This window comes from Armigeres subalbatus, chromosome 3, assembly GCF_024139115.2.
Source record: "Armigeres subalbatus isolate Guangzhou_Male chromosome 3, GZ_Asu_2, whole genome shotgun sequence".
Classification (NCBI taxonomy): domain Eukaryota; kingdom Metazoa; phylum Arthropoda; class Insecta; order Diptera; family Culicidae; genus Armigeres; species Armigeres subalbatus.
In genome coordinates this window covers 40,562,238-40,582,935 of record NC_085141.1, presented here as the reverse complement: position 1 = coordinate 40,582,935, position 20,698 = coordinate 40,562,238, and the positions used below count along the sequence as shown (strand labels likewise).

Below are 20,698 nucleotides of genomic sequence, written 5' to 3'. Positions count from 1 at the left end.
TCAATATGAAGATTTGATATCGAAAAATGACGATTTAGATGAAATTGAAAAACTGTGCAGAGTTTCAAATATTTTCGAAATGGTCGCTCAGGATCGACTGACATGCCCCCGTGGAATGCCTCTTATATTTTTGTCTTCTTGTCCTCAGATACATCCATTCTACAAGCATTCTAAGTAGTTGAAACAGTGTCCCATTCTCACCCCCATTTGACCCATTGTCACCGCCGACGACGGTACTCAACAAGAGTTTGATGAACTTTTCAAAAAAGCAAAAACTATAGTTGGCACACAAAAGCTTCATTCTTTTATACCAATCGCTCATAATAAAATCCTGGCTAAAAATATTCCAACTCAGATGAAGACCCAAAAGTCTTTGAATTGTTCGACTAAGTTTACAAATTAATGAGTATTCAAGTAGAAATGAGAATTAAATGTAGTAACAAATAAAATTGAAGAAAAAATTAAAAAACTGCGGAAAATTTATTATTCTTTAAATGTGCGTTTACCGGAGATCCCCCTAATGAAATTACCTTCCGAGCTTCATCGTTTGGAATCAAAATGTTTATCTGGTTGATGATAGGCTGCTGAACCTATAATTGGCGCTGTAGGTATAAAACACGCTGATAAATTTTCACTCAATATGGACATGAAAAAAGTTTTTGTTAGAAAAACTTTTTTTCCTTAAATATGTCACAGAAACATTATTCCCAGGAAAGTTAGATAATTAAAATACCTATCTGCAGAAAAAATTTCATCGATTTCTGAGATGAGGTTTTTTGTAATATCGATTTTAATTTTAAAACTAATTTTTTCAGTGTAGAAATCTGTATTTTATTTTTTGGATATTTTTCCAAAAAACTTCTGAGAATTTCACGACAGTCCGCCATACAACACTTTTTTGTAGGTCTTGTCATTTTAGAGTTACATAGATTTATAAAAAATCCATGAAAAAAATTGGGCCCTCATCAAATGTTACTCTTGACAACTTTGAAAAAACTAAGTATGCAGAATGGCTTAGAAATACCATATCTTTATGCCCACCAAGTTTCATTCGATTCTGAGATGGTGCTGCCAACCGCTGGTCGAGTTGGCGCGAAATTCGTCCTTTGCGGGATGCATTGAGCTTCTGGTAGAACTTGTGTGTTTCTTGAGAACGGCACAGCTGTTCCACCTCCTCGCACTCCGCTTCTTCCAGGCGGCGTTTCTTCTCCTGAAAGATGGGTCTGCTGTCTCCGCATCCGTCTATAACGTTCCACCTTCTGCCGGGTACCTTGCTGCAGCGCGACCGCCCCCGATGCATCCTTCTCCTTCAGAATCTGTCTGCACTCTTCGTCGAACCAATCATTCCGTCGACTTCATCCCATATACCCGACGTTGTTCTCCGCTGCGTCGTTAATGGCTGCTTTAACTGTATTCCAGCAGTTCTCAAGAGGGGCCCACTCGAGCTCATCCTCTTCCGGCAACGCTGCCTCGAGATGTTGCGCGAGTTAACTTTTTTACCGGGGAGGTTCTTTTAAAAGAATCATCCGAGTCGGTCGATGGTAAAAACAGAACAGACTTTATTCAAGGTTCAAAACTCAAAATGTAATTTCAGCGATGACGGTCCCGCGGCGGTTGAGCCCACTCAGCATAGATCGATCGGTGCCCTCGACAATGTTGTGATTGTTTTTATCGGCGTTCGTTGTCCCGGCGTTCGTGACCCACTTGAGAAGTGCTGATGCTGCTTGTAGAGTTTAATGTCGTTCGTCACTATGTGTTAACTTGTCCCCCTTCAGTGTGAGGCTCCGTACGAACAATTTCACTCAGCGGCAAAATTTGAAATGTCCTTGTTTCCTCCGGCGTCGTCTTCTGTTGATTCATTTGAATTTCCACCTCTGGTTTTCTGTTACGAAAGATATACATAAAGAGAACAGCACATATGATGACGGAAGAGAAGGATAATCCCCCAAAGATTGTCCAATGTGGCCATTGAATACTTGTAGTGTTCAAACGGATTTGCTCCATCTCCTTCCTAGCTTCTAGATGCAGGTTGTGCAGGTGATGTAGGCTCAAATTAACAACAATACGTTGTTTTCGATGGGAATGCCATACATCGGTACATGGATCGGTTTACCTGTTATATTCTGGTTGTAGTTCGAAAATGTTTGATTGTTGATCGTTACCTCACAGTTGTTGAACGAAATCAGATAAGTTCCAGACAGGTTCCTTTCAGACAAACCACAGTTGGTGTGTAGGGTAAAATTTCCTAACACATTGGTGATAAGATGTTGGTTGTCGATTGCTACGATTTCTTCCGTCGGGTTGGCTAGATAATCGCATTTGGCTGGTTTCCCATCTAACAAGTTGGACACACAGGCTGTAGAATCTAGTGTAGCGTCCTTAGCGTCAAAGATCTTTGGCTGTAGGCTGTTTACGATGTAGTATTGAGTTCCATGGTGTAGATAATTGTGGTTGGAAATATGGATTTGTTGACGATTAAACCAAGTTGGTAGAACGAAGATTTTTCTAAAAACTCTCAGGTCTAGTTTGGGCAATTTAAGTAAAAGGGCGATGTCGAGTTCGTTGGTGACTATTGATGTGGTGACGTAGGTAAGTGCTTCGGCGGTGTTCCAAACAGTCAAGTTTTCTTTGCTTAAATCTTTAACAAGTAATTCGACTTCTGTCTGACTCAATACCTTTTCATTAAGTATCCCTACTTTGGCTAAAGCAATTGTTTGAATAATGTGATCTAATTTATCATTCAAGAATTTAAGATTCAAAAATATGTTTACAGAATATAGTTCAGATGATTTTGAGTTAAGCAAGTCAATGGATTCTTTTGTTTTATACACTATTTCCTTCATTTGCAATGAAATTTCCTATTTATTCTAATCTGTTCATTATTGTTGCTAACAAGGCCATTAATCGAACTATTGATAATTTTAAGATCTGTAGCATCAGGGCTTCCTGCGATATACTTCCATACTGTTCCTAACTGATTCCATCTTTTTCTTCTTCTGATTGGTAACAAATTTTTAAGTTGGTATCTAACTCGTTAAATTCATCTAATATGAGACTAGTAAACTGATTTTCTTCTATTTGTTTGAATTTTAATTTTAAATCTTGTATGTGAATTTTGAATGACTCCAAATTAAAGTGGTGGATGTAGTAATGAGAACTTATTTGAATACGTCCAGGGCCTTTATCATATAGGAAAAGAGGTAATTTGTCCGTTTTATGTATGGCGATCGTCTGTTGAGTACCGCCTCCAAAGAGTTGTAACAGTAAAAATCTAAAACGAAATTAAGTGTATCGAATTTTTAGGTCATTTTGTGGACTCGTCTGTTATCAGAAGTTGTTATAGTGCTATTGTGAACATTTTTGATTTTTATTTTTTTATAACGTGGGACGGTTTTTATCCGTCTTCTTGTCTTTTCAAAGGCTTCCTGGTTTTCGTTTATGTGTTTTGGAGTCAGCTTTTTGTTATGGTATTCTAGGTCTCGATTTTGTTTTTTCTGCAGATTTTGGTAAACGTTTTCGATAATTTTGGAACTTTGGGAGCTTGGAATAATGATTTCAAAGGGTGTGAATTTAGTACAAGAATGGATAGTGGAATTGTACTTAATCAAAGACATTTCGACAAGCTGTTTTGGTTTTTTCGTGGATTTTCTGCCTTCGTGATTCGGTAAATTTCTTGTAAAGTGGAGTGAAATCTTTCGACTACTCCATTCATCTCACTTCGTCCAGTTGCTGCTATATAAGAAGCGATTTTGTTTTCATTAAAGAAATTTGTTAATTCGCCAGAAATAAACGATTTTCATTGTCCATTACGACAATTTCCGGTAATTTAAATTTTGTGAGAACTTCTTTTACAGCAGGCATTATGTCAACGGTTGCTCTTGATTCTACTAGCTGGACTTGAGCGAACTTGGAAAATTTATCGACGCACGTTAGGAACATTAATTTTTCTAAAAACATTATGTCAATGTGTACAATTTGGAAAGGTGCATTCGGGATAGGGGTTCTTTGAAGTGGATAATGAATAGGATTACGGTCATATTTATTTTCTTGACACAATTGACAGTTCTTCGTGAATTCTCGAAGCTTACTATTCAATTGTGGAAAATAATATTTCCTGAGGATTTGGGCTTTGTTTTCCTCTAAACCGCGGTGTGCTCTATAGTGCTCTTTTTCAATAATTCTCCATTGAACATCTTCTTCCGGTACGTCGATGAGGAATTTTTGAGAAAAACGGATTTTTAACATGTTTTCTTGAGTAAAGTGTTTTTTATACACTTCTTGTATTTGACCCATGATTTTTTCCTCAGTTAATAATCCGTTTAACTTGGTCGGATCAACGTATTCTTTCAGAACCTGAAATATAGAGTTTTCATTAATATCGTTTATATGAATTAAAATTCGTGTATAGTTAGGGAAAGGATGAGTAGTTTCTATTTTGTCTGGACCTCTTTTTATTATTACCTGGTGTTTAAAGGCATTAATGGGTGCTTCCGTAGATATGATGAACATATCATCACTATCGTCAGCTGAATGTTGGGTACAAGTCATAGAGCATGCGATGCGACTAAGAGCATCCGCAACGACATTCGATTTACCTGGTTTATAGGCAATCTCGTAATCGTGTTCCTCAAGATAAGATTTCATATTTTTAATTTGGTGTTTGTATTTTTAGGTGATAATGCAAATGTCAAAGGCTGATGATCTGTAAAAATTTTAAATTTGGCTCCGTATAAATAGTTTCGGAATACTTTAAGAGCCCAAAATATGGCCAACATTTCTTTCTCAGGAACAGAATGTTTTTCTTCTGCTCTTGTTAAAGACCGTGACGCGAAATGGATCGGTCTGTCTTTCCCAATTTCACCTTGTGAAAGTACAGCGCCTATCGCAAAGTCTGATGCATCTGTGGTCAATATATAGGGCTTTGAATGGTCTGGATATGCCAACACATCAGAAGATGATAGTATTGATTTCATTTTTTCGAAGCATTTTGTCTCAGCTTCGTCGAGTTTGATTTTTTTGTTGAACTCATGTTCTTCTCTCCCTTAGAAGGTTCGTGAGGGGTTTAGCAATTTTGCAAAATCCTTTACGAATCTTCTGTAGTAACTCATCATGCCAAGGAAAGATCTCAATTCCTTTATCGAATTAGGAATTGGGTATCTTCGAATTACTTCGATTTTTGGGGATTGGCCTTGATTCCTGTGGATCCAATCACATATCCCAAAATTCGATTTCTTGATGCAAAAATTCAGACTTATCTAGCTGAATTTTTAGATTTGCATCGTTCAATGCTTTGACAATAGTTTCAAGGTTTGTCAAGGCTTCTTCAAAATTTCTGCCAAATACAATTACATCATCCATGTATACGTAGCAGATTTTTCCAATGTGTTTACGGAGCACATCATCAATGGCTCGTTGAAAAATAGCCGGCGCATTTTTTAATCCAAATGGCATTCTTGTGAATTCATATTTGCCATTGTTGATTGAAAACGCTGTTTTTCGATGTCGCTCTCTTTCATTCTGATCTGGTGGAAACCAGATGCCAAATCAAGAGTTGTAAAAATTTTGGCCTTTCAATTGGTCCAATACATAATTAATTTCCGGCATGGGATAACGGTCTGATATGGTTTTTCGTTTAACTTACGATAATCGATTACCATACGAAATTTTTTATCCCCGATGCATCCGTTTTCTTTGGAACAATCCAAACGGGTGACGTCCAAGAAGAGCGTGAGGGACGAATGATCCCATCATTTAAAAGTTTATTTATTTGTATATTGACTTCGTCAACATACGCTGCTGGATATGGATAAACCTTTTGGTGAACCGCGATATCGTCGATGGTGTTGATAGAGCATTCAACTACCGTGCTGCATGTAAGTTTATTATCAGGCTTATGAAAAGCGTAGTCATGCTTTTGGAGTACATTTAGCAATGCTTTGTTTTGGTTCTCTGAAAGATGAGCTGTTCTGAATGAAGTTGGGTCTAATGCATTATTGGTTTGTATATCCGCGTTGCAGTCAGTACGTTCGAGTTCAAATTTGTCGCCGTAAAAGGTGTCGGGTGTCGTCACAGTTAAGCTATTCGATGCTTGTCGTTGGGGAATGTAGGACAGGAGGGGTATGGTCAGTTTTTGTTCACCTAATTGTAATGTTAAATTTTTGTTTGCCAAGTCAACAATTGCACCTAATGTATTTAGTATGCCGGTTCCGATGATTCCTTCGAAAAAGTTATGAAAATTGTGAAGTATGAATTGTGCCGTATGGTCAATTTTGGTGAAAAAATTAATATTAATTGCTGAAGAAGTATTGAAGTTGCCATTTGCACTAGAAATATTTCTTGCATGTAGTTTATATGGTTTCGCATTTTGAAAGTGTAAGCTAATTTGGGACTAATAATATTAATATTAGCGCCTGTATCAATTAAAAAGGAAAATTTCCGATAGTGGTTTTCAGCATTATATATGGCATACTTACCACTCTGGGGTCCATTCTAAAAAATTGGTAGATGCAAGGTTACTATCATTTTGAACAGCACTATTTTCGTCACTTAACGGAACGTTGGCGTCGAGTATGTTTTGGGTTTCTGTTTCTTGCTGTGTTTCTTCGTTGTAATATGAGTCGTATCCAGTGTCATAATTATAGTATGGGTCGTAATCGTAGTAGTCATACTGTTCTTCAAACGTTTGGTATGTATCCTCAAGTGGATATGCTTGTCTTTTGAAATTTGTATGTTGTTGGGAAGGAGGGTGAGGACGTTTCATGTTCATTGGAGGGCGATTTCCATAATTTAAATTTCGCGATCGTAGGCTTTGATCGACTTCCATTGGTTCCGGTGGTGGAAATGTTCTTTGTGGCGGAGCAAAAGGGTATGTTCTTTGCTGTGAAGCAAAGGGAAATGGTCTTTGCGGTGGGGCGAAAGTAAATGTTCTTTGCGGCGGTGGCATGAATCTGAAACGATTTGGTTGAGGCTGGTTTGGTTTGAAGAAATACTTTGGCGGGAGCGGAGGTGGTAAACCTGATCGGGCGTTGGAAATATTTATCTTTGGTGGCTCATTAGGTTTAGGTGTTGGTTGGTTGCCCAACTCGTTTCTGAAAGGTGCAGACCTAAAGTTCATATTATAATAGTCCATGCAAAATTGGTATGCTTGTCCGAGCGATGTCGGATTTGTACTTTTTAATAAAATATTCAAAGGATTTTCCAATCCTCTAATAAAAGCGTCGAGAGCTTTGTCCCGAAAGTATGTTATGTGTACTGCTGCATTAAGTTTCAATTTATCATCAGTATGAATTTGAGCAATTATGTGGGTCAAAACATCATTTACTCTGCTATAATAAGTACTGATGTTTTCGTTGGGAAGTTTTTTAATTGTAGTCATTTCAAAATCTAGAGTTTTTACGTCACGTTTGTCTCTATAATAGAGAACAAGTGTCGTTTTAATTTCATCCCAATCACACGTAATATTATTTGCGTTTAGGATGTCGGCTGCTTCGCCTGTAATTTTTCGCCGTATCACTCTCTGAAGGAGATTGATTTGATCAGCTGTAGCGTTCCTGGCATTATAAGTGCGAAAAATGGAATCTACATCGGCCAACCAGTCCACTAATTCAGTGGGATTACCGCTGAATGAGTTGACTGACCGTACAAATTCGGGGACTCTACCAATAGCGATAAAGTCGTCTGCAGTCATGTTATTATTTACTACGTTGTTGGTGGCCATTATGTTTCTGAAGTAAATGTCCACCCTAGGTTTTTTTGAAGGAATTCTGTATGATCTTTAATCAATTATATTTTGAAAAGCAAATTAGCTGTATTCACTGATGGTTGATCAATTAGTGAGGCTAGCAATTAGGAAGAGTGAAATAAAATCTACTCGTCACAGTAACACTTTTATGCTTCTACTTGGATTTTCTTGCTCATATGAAAGCAAAAGGTAAAAAAATCTGTTTTGTTTCCACTCGGTAGAACGAAATTTTGTCACAATTGATCGGATAAAGATATTCACTTATGGGTAATGACGATGGAGAAAAATGTTTTTTCTTGGTTTCAATTGGTTTGTCACTTACACTTTTAGATAATAATGATAAAATTACTTACATTAATGCCAGTACCCTGGTGGAAATCCTGGGCTTTTTGGGGTGTTACTTAGGGCGGGCTCGCTCGGTGGGGAAAACCAGGCAGCTACTGGGGTGATTCCTTTTGCCGCTGCAGTGCTGCTACTCGGGGTCCTAGTAGCGATCGAGCTTCTCAGCTTCGGTGTCCTGGCTCTCGCTTTCGTTGTCGTGATGGGGCTCGTTGAACCGGATTGTAACAGGTGAACTGGCTCCTTGAACCACTTTCGGATTTTGTGATATCCACTTAGGATTTTTTCCACTTGTTAACAATTAACGATTTTCACCACTTGTAACTTATACAATTCCCACTTTTGGCAAGGTCCCTATTCGGGCGCCAGTTAACTTTTTTACCGGGGAGGTTCTTTTAAAAGAATCATCCGAGTCGGTCGATGGTAAAAACAGAACAGACTTTATTCAAGGTTCAAAACTCAAAATGTAATTTCAGCGATGACGGTCCCGCGGCGGTTGAGCCCACTCAGCATAGATCGATCGGTGCCCTCGACAATGTTGTGATTGTTTTTATCGGCGTTCGTTGTCCCGGCGTTCGTGACCCACTTGAGAAGTGCTGATGCTGCTTGTAGAGTTTAATGTCGTTCGTCACTATGTGTTAACTCGCGTATGCAGTGGCGACATCAGATTGCTTCAGTCGCTGTAGGTCGTACCGCGGCGGTCATCGGTACCGGTACCAGGTGTACCGATACGGGAGGCTGTGTTGGAATTAGGTGCTGCGAATGGCCATATTCTTGGAGACGGTGAAATCAATTAGTCGTAGGCCGTTTTCGTTCGTCAGCCGGTGAGCGCTGAACTTCCCAATAGTCGGTCTAAACTCCTCCTCTTGGCCAACCTGAGCGTTCAAATCTCCTATGATGATTTTGACGTCGTGGCTTGGGCAGCTGTCGTACTCACGTTCCAGCTGCGCGTAGAATGCGTCCTTATCATCATCAGTGCTTCCGGAGTGTGGGCTATGGACGTTGATTATGCTGAAGTTGAAGAACCGGCCTTTGATCCTCAACTTGCACATTCTCTCATTGATCGGCCACCACCCGATCACGCGCCTTTGCATATCTCCCATCACTATGAAAGCTGTTCCCAGCTCGTGTGTGTTGCCGCAGCTCTGGTAGATGGTATGATTACCTCTAAACGTTCGCACCATTGATCCCTTCCAACAAACCTCCTGCAGCGCTACGATGCCGAATCCACGGTCATTGAGCACATCGGCGAGTATGCGTGTGCTCCCGATGAAGTTGAGAGATTTGCAGTTCCACGAACCGAGTTTCCAATCGCTAGTCCCTTTTCGTCGCAGTGGTCTTCGCCGATGGTTCCGGTCCGCACTCTCTTGTTGATTGTTCGTTGCTTTTGGTTTTTTTAAAGGCTGGCTTGCAGGGCCTGATACCAAACCCCCTAAATTTCCGGAGGACCATTCCTCCTTATTCCCGGTGGACCATGGTGCACAGTTTCACTTAGAGTCCCTCGCTGGCACTCGGACGATGATCAGCCGCCTCTAACATGGAGAACAGACGCTGTTGTGAGCCGATCCTGACATGGAGAACATACGCTCAGTAAGATTTGCACCCCCGGAGAGGAGCAACCGGGGGGGGGGGGGTGCTTCCCTGTCAGCATACGACCATAGTTCCCACCGGGGTTGGTTACCCGATCTTCCCTAAGGTTGCTCGTATCGTATCCCGGCCAGCGCCACGGGGAGGTAGGAATAGGAGTTGCTGGGTAAGAGGCTAAGGACCGCAAGATGCGGTCTATTTTACTCCTTCAGGTACGCAAAGTACCAATAGTACGCTTTACCCAGCATTTGCCGTGCCGACACGACGACGACGTTGTACGACACAAATTGAGCCCATATTCCCTGTTTTGCGATATTTATATAGGAGCATGTTATTAATAATGGAACAGATACCCTAGGTACTGTATGAAGGGCCAAAAATGGGGGTGGTGGACCTGTAAGCAGAAACCCACGGGAAAATGAGAATCTCCTTCCAGCAGAATGATTCGACAAAAAGAATAATTAAATTTGCAATACTTGTCAAGCTTTCCACGGGATTGTCCAGTTGTAACTTCATTGATGCCCTGATGCTCCCTCCCAACCAAATCTCATATATATACAGTCAAATCAGTAATATTGTAAGGTAAATTTATGCATATCGGGACCACTTTGCGATTTGGGCGTAACTTATTTTGTAAACAAACATTGGAAGGCGAATTCCGGCTGAAACAAGCATTTCATGAGGAAACCACGGTATGGATCCGACAGATTAAGCTTTCCTCTACCAGATAAGGGAATTAGTTTGGGATGAAAACGCTTGCATTCTCCGGAATCCATGAAGCAATGTTTGTTTACAAAATAAGTTACGCCCAAATCGCAAATCAGTTATATGGAATATTTTACTTTACTCTGAAACATCAACTTCATCGTTAGTTTAGGTTATAAATAAGTACCTTCTGTAAGCACAACGTAATACGGTGGTGGTTTGGTTGAAGAATACCGCTATTACTAGACCTCGGGCCTGTATCGGCAAAATTATTCCTGACGGCATAAGTAGTCGTAAATCTGCTGAAAAATTAAATTTAGACACGTACAATATATAATATAGCATAATAAATGTTTGATACGTCTATTAATAAGAATGGCGACCCCACCACAGGCGCTGTCAAGACGATCATTTCAATAAATAAAATAATTAATGTTAATAATGTTACAAAAACAAAACAAAAGTATTGCTGCTCGCTGATGCCTTCTAACGCTTTAGCCATCAAATAAAAAAAAACTGAACAAAACAAGAAAGTGGGTTTTACTGATAAAGCTTCTCTAATCGAATTGCACTGATAGCGTCCCAGAAATATTATCACACTCTGCATTCTATTGAATCGATTGAGGATGACTGTTACACCAAAAGGATCGATATTCCAGTTCCCGCCAAATTATCAGTGGTACTCAACTTTTGTTAGAGGGGTTCATATTTTGGTTTATTCTTGTACCGGGAGGCTAACCAGGAAAAGTGGATATTCCCCTAATTGGACTATTTTAGTATCGTAGTAACTTATTGTACCATGAATAATTTTGATGATTGTCTCTACAATTTTCGGATTTCGGATGATACACTGAAAGGGTCATTAAGTATCCTTATCACTAAAAACCAGGATTATTCCACCTAGCGGTGATTATTAGGGATGTCAAAATATCATCAGCGCCGTAGCATGTGGTCTGCCAGGTTGGCCCCCGCCAAAGGCTCCGGGCTTTAGGGGGGCGCTGAAATACAGAATTGCACTATGAGAAATGAAGAAAAATCTCATTAAGGTTTTTTTACGCGCTTGGATGCCAGTTAAATTTTAATTGATTTCTTGTGAATTTTTTGACACAAGACCTGGACGATGCTCATGGAGGACAAACGCGCACCGGCAGTTTTCGAAAGGAAAGTGCTGCGCACCATCTATGGTGGGGTGCAGATGGCGGACGGTACGTGAAGGAGGCGAATGAGCCACGAGTTGCATCAGCTGTTTGGAGAACCATCCATCGTTCACAATACGAAAATCGGAAGACTGTGGTGGGCCGGGCACGTAGCCAGAATGTCGGACAGTAATCCGGTGAAAATGGTTCTCGACAACGATTCGACGGGAACAAGAAGGCGAGGTGCGCAGCGGGCTGGATCGATCAGGTGGAGGACGATTTGCGGACCCTCCGCAGACTGCGTGGTTGGCGAAGTGCAGCCATGGACCGAGCTGAATGGAGAAGACTTTAATGTGCAGCACAGGCCACTCCGGCCTTAGTCTGATAATAAATAAAATCATACGTCCTGAAAAAATATTTTTTGAAAAGGAATCTCATTCGCTCATACATGAAGACAGTGGCACGGGGAGTGGGTAGGACAAGTAGGACATGTCCTATGCACGAATTTCCCTGGGTGGGACAGTCAAGGCACTGTCCTACCCATGATTCTGGTAAGAACATTATCATTTCGGTACCGCCGTCGGGGGTGACAATGGGTCAAATGGGGATGAGAATGGGTCACTATTTCAACTACATATAATGTTTGTAGAATAGATTTAATATATCTTGTCTGAGCACAAGAAAACTGAATTGTAAAAGGCCTTTTTGAACAATTATGTTATCCGGCCTCCAGACTGTCGGTGAGAGCGCAGGCCTATTCTTACCCATCCCAGACGCATTGTCACCCCGACGACGGTAATGATTTTAATTGCAGTACTGTCTGATAGATCTGACTACTTCTTCTTCTTATTGGCATTACATTGGCTTCTTATTGGCACACTGGGACAGAGCCGCCTCGCAGCTTAGTTTTCATTAAGCACTTCCACAGTTATTACCTGTAAGGTTTATAAGCCAGGTTACCATTTTTGCATTCGTATATCATGAGGCTAGCACGATGATACTTTTATGCCCAGGAAAGTCGAGACAATTTCCAATCCGAAAATTGCCTAGACCGGCACCGGGAATCGAACCCAGCCACCCTCAGCATGGTCTTGCTTTGTAGCCGCGCGTCTTACCGGCGCGTCTTAAGGAGGTCTGACTACTAGTTCTACAAAAATATATATTAAAAAATAGGGCCTTTAACATTTAATTCATTTAAATGGAATCATAAAAGTGTGCGGGAAATAGTTTTATGGAAACCTGGAAGGATTAATCTAAGACACCACAAACATCCTCAGGCCCGCATGAAATCTGGCCCGCAAGGAGTTCTGGTTCTGTTTCCCAAAGGATCAACTGACGATCATTCGATTTCCTGGGAGTGGAACCAATTTTTCTGAGTGTTTTTGAGGTTGAAAGGACAACAGTTCGAATGAACTAAATATAAAAATCTTTGATTTTATATACATGATGACTGAAACGATATTTACAACAATAATTATAGAAACATATTTCAAAGAAATAAATATGTAGCTTGACCAGAGTTTCTCCTTCTTTATTTCACGGGCAGTTCTGTAACCAATGCAACGAGAATGTGTAGCGTCCAACGAGCGAGTAACGTGTGGGTTATTTTTTTCCTAGTCACGACTCACGAGACAGTGAAGTTGATGGGTCGTGCACTTCTAGAACGCGTCGTTACTGTCGAAATAAATTGTTTTCGTCTTTATGTCTTGAAGTAGCGTCGTAAAATGAAATATTTAGTCGCTCTCCAAGGACTGTATATTACCATCCCTCGTGTAGAAAAGATTAACGATTGTTTGATTTTTTTTCTCCATATCCTACATTGACCATCAAGGTACCAGATTTTTTATATTTAGAAGTATTTATATGAAAAATGGGCATCGAAAATGTCACCCGAATCGACTTTTCTCTTGTTTGTCCTACCCACGACTGGGAACGTGCATAGAAACATTACTTCTGTTTGTCGATCTTATTCACCATCGGCATCATATGCTTCGGGCAAATGCACTCTTCGAAAGAAGAGATCATATCTTTCCTTTTCCTTATACTTAGTAAATGCCTGAATTAAAAGAAGAAAGCATATCCTCTCTTGCCTTCTACCGGGGAAATGCATCCCTCAAGAAGAGATCATATCTCCCCTTGCCTTAAACAAAGCAAATGCATGAAATGAAAGATGGAGCAGTATTCTCTCTTGCCGTCTGCCAGAAAAGTGCATTCCTTGAAAGAAGGGATCGCATATCCCTTGCCTTAAAGCGGGGAAATGCCTGTATTGAATAAATATCGCCGCTAGCCTTCTGCCGGGCAGATGCATCTCTCAAAGAAGGAACAATATCTCCCCTTGCCTTAAACCGAGCAAATGGCTAATTCGAAAGAAGGAGTCTTATCCTCTCTTGCCTTTTGCTGAGAATATGCATCCTGCAGAAAGGGATCACATCTTCTCTTGTCTTAAATCGAGTTAATGCCTGAATTGAATGAAGCAACCACATCTTCTTTTGCCTTCTGCCAGACAAATGCAGGCATTGAAAGAAGGAATCATACCTTTCCGTGCCTTAAAGCGAGGAAATACCCGAATTGAAAGAACAAATCATATCCTCCCATGTCTTCTGGCGGGCAAAAAATATGGTGAATGCATAATGCAAATATAAAACACGACTTTACGACACTACCCATAATTCCATGACCCATAATGCCATTACTCCGAAGGCCACTACCCCGAATGGCATTACCCCTAAGGGGACACTACCCCGAATTAGTCATTATTTCAAGTTTAAACATCACATCAAGGAAAAAAAATCAATTTAAGTTTATTACTATTATTGTCTTTATCTACGAGGTTTTCGGCCCTAGACCGGTTCACCTCGAGTAATAAAAAAATAAGAGAAAAAAATTACCAAGGCGCTACTTTTAAAAAGGCATTATTATCTCCGTGTGCCTTCTACCGGACAAACGCGTCCATTTCAAGAAGGCACCATCTTCTCTGTCTGCCTTATACCGGGTAATGCCTTCCATTGAATGAAGGCTCTCTTACTCCTTTTCAAAGAATAGTACTTTTGAAAGCTATGATGGGGTAAAATGTCAGTTTAAGTTGATTAGACAAAAACCAAAACTGTTGGTTAATCCTTCCGTTACCAACCCCGCTTTTGAAAACGAAAATAAAAATCTTTTTTGCTGTAACTTTTTCGTCTTTCGACATTTTTTTCGCAACTTTTAAGTTTCAGGAGCTCTATGGATTTTTAGGACTGGCCACTTGATACCGGAGTTATTCCGGATCTAAAATGGGTGTTAGCTTTTGGCCATATCCCAGAACGCATACCTCGGAAATTATTATTTTAGATATTTTGAAGAGAAACGACGCATAAACTGTACCAAATTTGATCAGGAATTTGATCGGTCCTAAACATGGCCTATAATCCGGAGTCCGGATGTTCCACCGGAACCTGTTACGGGGTCACTTTACGGAAATAGGCGAATACCATCATGCGACTCATCAAACTTCAAGATTTCAAAAGTTATGGTATTTTATGGTAGTTTTGTACTTCCTGGACCGTATTTGAACCGATTGGAACCGGAAAACGGTTTACCCACTTACCACACTGTACCTTATGTTATTTACCATCAATATTTAAATTTTCGTATAGGTAAGTTACAGCAGAAACAGATATAAGGTGCGCATAATATGGCACTTTCACGGTATCCTGTAGTATCCTGTATCCGGTATCCGAAGATAATAAAATAAATACAATTATTCATTGAATTAACTTTATATTAATTTGATTGAGATACATAATGGATAAAATAAATAAAATTGCATATGGTAAGAATTTCATTGAACTAACTTATGAAATTTCATAAGTTTGCTCAATGAAAATAATAAGGCAATCATAAGATAAGCATACTTGTTTACTACTGATCAAATTCATCCAAAAATCATTCGGTTTCATAAGGTACCTTTTGTTTTCCAACCCGATTCCTTGAGGCTAATTTCCATAAGGTAAAATAATGATCTTCGGAAGTTTTTTTCCGTGAGTGTACAGATTCGAAATGTTTTCGGGGTAGTGTCCCATTCGGAGTTATGGTTTTTGCGGTACTGTCCCATTCGCGGTAGTAGCATTCGGGGTACTGGAATTCGGGGAAGTGGGGTGGAGCCATAAAACACTACACCTCTCCTCTGATGTAAAAACGACAATAATTATAAAGAATTGAACATTTTTTTGCTAAGAAAATTATTTAGAGCTTTTTAGTGGAATGTTTTCACCTGTCATAAGACGAGTTTATACAATCCCATTGAATTCCACCACTTAATTGTATCTTGACAGATACGTATTTCGACCTCAACAGTAAGGCCGTCTTCAGTGTCTCGTACTTGACTCGACTCGACAAGTCGAGTCAAGTACGAGACACTGAAGAAGGCCTTACTGTTGAGGTCGAAATACGTATCTGTCAAGATACAATTAAGTGGTGGAATTCAATGGGATTGTATAAACTCGTCTTATGACAGGGGCATTTTTTTGCTTTAGTTCCAAAATTGATGATTTCACAATTATTATGCCAAATAACCATTAAGCCAAACGGCCGTTATGCCAAACGACCTTTATGCCATACGACTTTATGCCAAATGGCCTAACACCCATTGGCCCTATGCTAGAGGTGCACCGGGCACATGAGTAAGAGTGTGAGTTTGATGGAACCAAATTCACAGCTGGAGATGTTTGAGAACCGCTGATTGATTATCTATTTCATACCGGAATCTTATCATTATTTCAACCTGATTGCGAAATTTCAACAAAACTACAACACTTCAAGCGGCTTCGAAACATCTACCTCAGTAGAGTTCGCGTCTCAGTCTAGTGCACTAATCGAGAACAATGGAAATAAATTCTGGTAATTAGGGTTCTATAATATGTAGGTGCTAAAACTGAATAAGGTCCTGAAACGGAACAAAATATTTTCAGATATTAAATGGACAACGCTGAAACATAATGGACCTATCTTCCCGGCGCCCTACAAGCGATTGCCAGAGCATGTTGGGCTGGCATATGACGGCCAACACATTCGGTTGTCGGACTTGGCCGAGGAGATGGCTGTTGCCTACAGCAAATATTTGGGAACAGATTTTGGTTCCCGAGGTACAGTCATCGAGAACTTTTTCAATGATTTTAGGGAAAACATGACTGCACATGAAAAAAGTATAATACAAGATTTCGATAAATGCGACTTTTCGAAAATTCACACATATTTAAAAAATAAACCCGGTCCATCAAGCACCCGTGAAAATGATTGTGAAAATGAAGGTGAAGATGGAAATGAAGGTGAAGACGGAAATGAAGGTGAAGATGAAAAATACAATATTTGTGTTTGTGATGGTGATGAGGAAAACATCGGGTGTTCGAAAATTCCTATGCCTGGTCTTTTCAAAGGTAGAGGTATGAGCAAGAATAATGGTAAATGGATGCGGCGTATTATGCCTGAGGACGTGAGCATCAACTGCTCCGCTGGGTGCGAACCGGATGCACCAAATGGACACAAATGGCTGGAATGTGTGGAAAACCGAATGGTTTTGTGGCTTGCCAAATGGCAACATCCTGTCACCGGCGACTGCAAATACATGCAACTTGTCCCGTATTCAAAAGTACGACAAGAAGAAGATAAAAAAAAATTTGACGTGGCACGCAAATTCCAAGATCATATAGATAGGATTCGTGAGAATTATCGCCAAAAATGCACATCCCCAGATGAAGAAAACAGACAACTAGGAGTGGCGTTGTATCTATTCGACACTTTCGCTTTACGCGCCGGATCCGATAATGATACGGGCACTATCGGTTGTTGCTCTTTGCGTGTAGAGCACGTTAAATTGATTAGGCCGCAGACCATCGAAATAGACTTTGTGGGAAAAAGTTCGATACCTTTCCAAAAAACGGGAGAAATTGAGCAAGAAGTATTTGAAGCAATGTATTCGTTGATCGGAAGAAAGGATAAAAACGATAAAGTATTTGATCGTATTAATCCTACCAAAGTTAACGATTTTTTACAAACGTATGATCCGGACTTTAAAATACAAGTATTCAGGACCTTTCTGGCGTCGGCTGAAATGGAGCAATATTTATTGGGAAATACCGTGGGAGATAGTAGCAATGAGGAAAAATTGAAAGTGTTTAACGAAGCAATATCGTATGTTGCAAAGCTTTGCAATCACAAAAGAATTGATGTTTCTAAAATAAAAAATAAAATTGCAGAAAAAAGGAAGCAAATCGAGACGTGCAGAAAACAGATAGCAAAAAATACGCACAGCTTTTTTCATCAAATTCAAGACAAACGTTTGCAAGAGGCTCTTAATAATTTAGAGAAAGATTGTAATAATGCAGAATCGGGGTTACCACATACTTCATCTGCGAAAAAATATTACATAGATCCCCGTATTATCATGACCTGGTGTGCAAGTCATAAGATTGAATTAGATAAAGTCTATTCAAAATATCTACAACAGAAGTTTAGCTGGGCCAAAGATTTTAAAAATTACCAATTTTACGAGAGAAACTTTCGCCAACCCCCGCTGAGGACTCGACGGGCAATGATTCAAATCAAATTAGACCGCCATCTCAGTATCGTCCATAACCCTTAGAGGAGGGAGAGGGGTTTCAAGATGTGTGATGTGGTTCATACAAAACTTTTATTTCCCGAAAAATGAAATAGTGCGGAGAGGGGGTCTAAAATATCCAATTTTTGCGTTACGTAGTTAATCGCTCAACTGATCCGATTTAATAAAAAAAACTGGAAAAAGTTGACGGATGCATGACACATAATTAGTGTGCTCCACATCATAGCTCTATTAAATAATACTTCCATGTGAACTCATTTTTTATTGGTTTATTTTTCTCAGTGCATGTTTCATAAAACTGCAACCGATTTATTTATTTTGAATTCTTGTTAGTCGCCGTCATTTCCCATACAGAGTATTGCATGATGACGTAGTTTGACGGTGCACAGCGCTTAGTCAGGAACTTAGCCTCTAGAGCAGCTTTCGGAAAAATTGTTTTGCGATTTATTAAGAATATTTATGTATTCTACGATTGATTTATGGTAGGAATCAAAGCATTCCTATCACTGGAATATTCGTATCAAAATTATTTTGAACGGGAATCAAGAATTCCTATTTCCGGCTCATCGATTTTAATTCTGACAGCCTGCACACAAGGTCTGTGAACTGTCAAATAAGGGAGGTTAAGATAAGATCTAGCATTGGTCTATTGTCTATCCGGTACAAATTTATGTAGGGTACACACACTCATGCAACGTACACACCAGTCAAGCAGTTTGACGAACATTGACTCCGCCCCCAGGAAAACGCTTCGGTTGCTGCTTTGTTTGAACGTGTGTGAAGTTGTTCGAACAACCATTTGACAGTTGGCGGCTCGGTTGGAAAAAATTAAAACGGTTTGATTTTAGTTTGAGTTGACGGGGGTGGAGTCAAGGATCGCCGAACATGTTTGAGCATTTGTAGTGAAGTTGCACAAACCCCCATATATTTTTTGATTGTTGGTGCTCAAGTTGGCGCTTCTGTCGTTCGTGTGTGATATTGTTGGTCGAATAAATTGATTGTTCGTGTCGCTGTTGGTGAAACTTGATGGATGTTTGAATAAACGAGAGGTGGAGTCAATGTTGGTCAAACTGCTTGACCGCTGTGTACGCTGCATTATAGTTCTACCGAAGATGGATTCTGTCAAAGCAATTCATTCGTTGTTTAGCACATCTTTTGACGATTCCAGCACTCTACTGCCGATGTTGGATAATGTTCCTCCATCTCTAAAAGAATCCATCTTCGAGCAGGAGGAGGTTAATCAAGAAAGTTCGGTTTGGAAGTCCTTACTTCCGATTTTTAATTTGAAGCTACGACAATAAATCAAAGTGGCATAATCAACAGTAAAACTGCATAAAATTAAACTTCTGGATACGCTGTATAGAAAGGTTCAAAATAAAATTATTCATTAAGTGTCAACATTTGTTTTAACTCATATAATAATTAATTTAAAAAATTAAAACGAAACATACCATGTTAATGTATGTGTACCTACACTAAGAAAAATGTTTAATAAAATACATATAACAAATTGTCGAAATAGTATACGGAGATCCGAAACAATCCAAAATTAGATCTTTTCAGGGGTTGGTATCGCGCCCTACAAGCAAGTTTAAAAAAAACAGCAACGAATAATCAGCGAGAGAATACGGACAGTCGGTGAAGACCACAGTGACGAGGGGAAGCGTCGTTTGGCCAAAAACCATTCGGCTGAAATTCATTTGGCCGAATGCCTCTAGGCCGAACAAACCATTACGCCGAAACCCATCTGACCGAATAGGTTATTTGGTAGAATAGGACATTTGGCCGAACATGAAATTTGGATGAATAGGTCATTTGAAAAGTGAGAAATGAGGTGTGAAAAGTGAGACGTATCCCTTCCCACTACTAATTTCTCACTTCTCACTTAGAAAAGTAGTGCGAAGTGGGTAGTCTCACTACTCACATCACACTTTTCAAAGTGAGAAGTGAGAAATGAGGAGTGAGAAATGTGGAGTGAGTAGTGAGACGTCTCATTTCAGCCAAATGTTATGTTCGCAATTGATTGCATATTATTCGGAATAAATATCTTTTTTTTTCGTTAAATATTTCGGCTGTGTCTAGGAGGGACTCGAACCCTCAACCTCCTACTCCCTAGATAAGCGTGATAACCTACACAAGAAGACCACTTAAAGGTCCCGTTTGCGGAAAAGCCATCAGATTCCGAGTACCAACCTCCACCGCGGTTTGCTCTTTCTTCCAAACTGAATATGGATGTTTAGGATGTTTAGTTTTCCCAATCATCACATGTGCTTTATTGTTGTATATCCACAATCAAGCGAACCCACATTGTTTATTATCGAGAACATCACGTTATATGCCACCAACAACGGACTGGGCGGATTTGTATAAAGTGTGAATCAATCACACTCTGCTGTGCCAAAGAATTGCTTGGCTAAAGCATTTGATGGATGTGATTGTTCCACACATGCGGTCACCGAGGTGTGACGGTGGAAGACCGACATTTGATTACAATTAATTGCATATTATTCGGCAACTGGGCCGTAATCATTTTTTTGTTAAATATCTTAGCTGTTCATATGCACATCACATGTGATAACCCCTACACAACATATG

General features: G+C 39.8%; 2 protein-coding genes across 8 annotated transcripts in view; one reads left to right on the top strand and one right to left on the bottom strand.

Moving 5' to 3' along the window:
* The window catches only part of LOC134224947 (G protein-activated inward rectifier potassium channel 3-like), a 494,447-nt gene that overhangs the window by 67,059 nt on the left and 406,690 nt on the right, over nt 1-20,698 (bottom strand). The window lies entirely within an intron of this gene.
* Nucleotides 16,339-19,544, top strand: LOC134219803 (DNA topoisomerase I, mitochondrial-like). Its single transcript, XM_062698669.1, has 2 exons — nt 16,339-16,386; nt 16,458-19,544. The coding sequence occupies exons 1-2, from the start codon at nt 16,371-16,373 to the stop codon at nt 18,125-18,127; spliced, it is 1,686 nt and encodes a 561-aa protein (XP_062554653.1). The 5' UTR covers nt 16,339-16,370; the 3' UTR covers nt 18,128-19,544.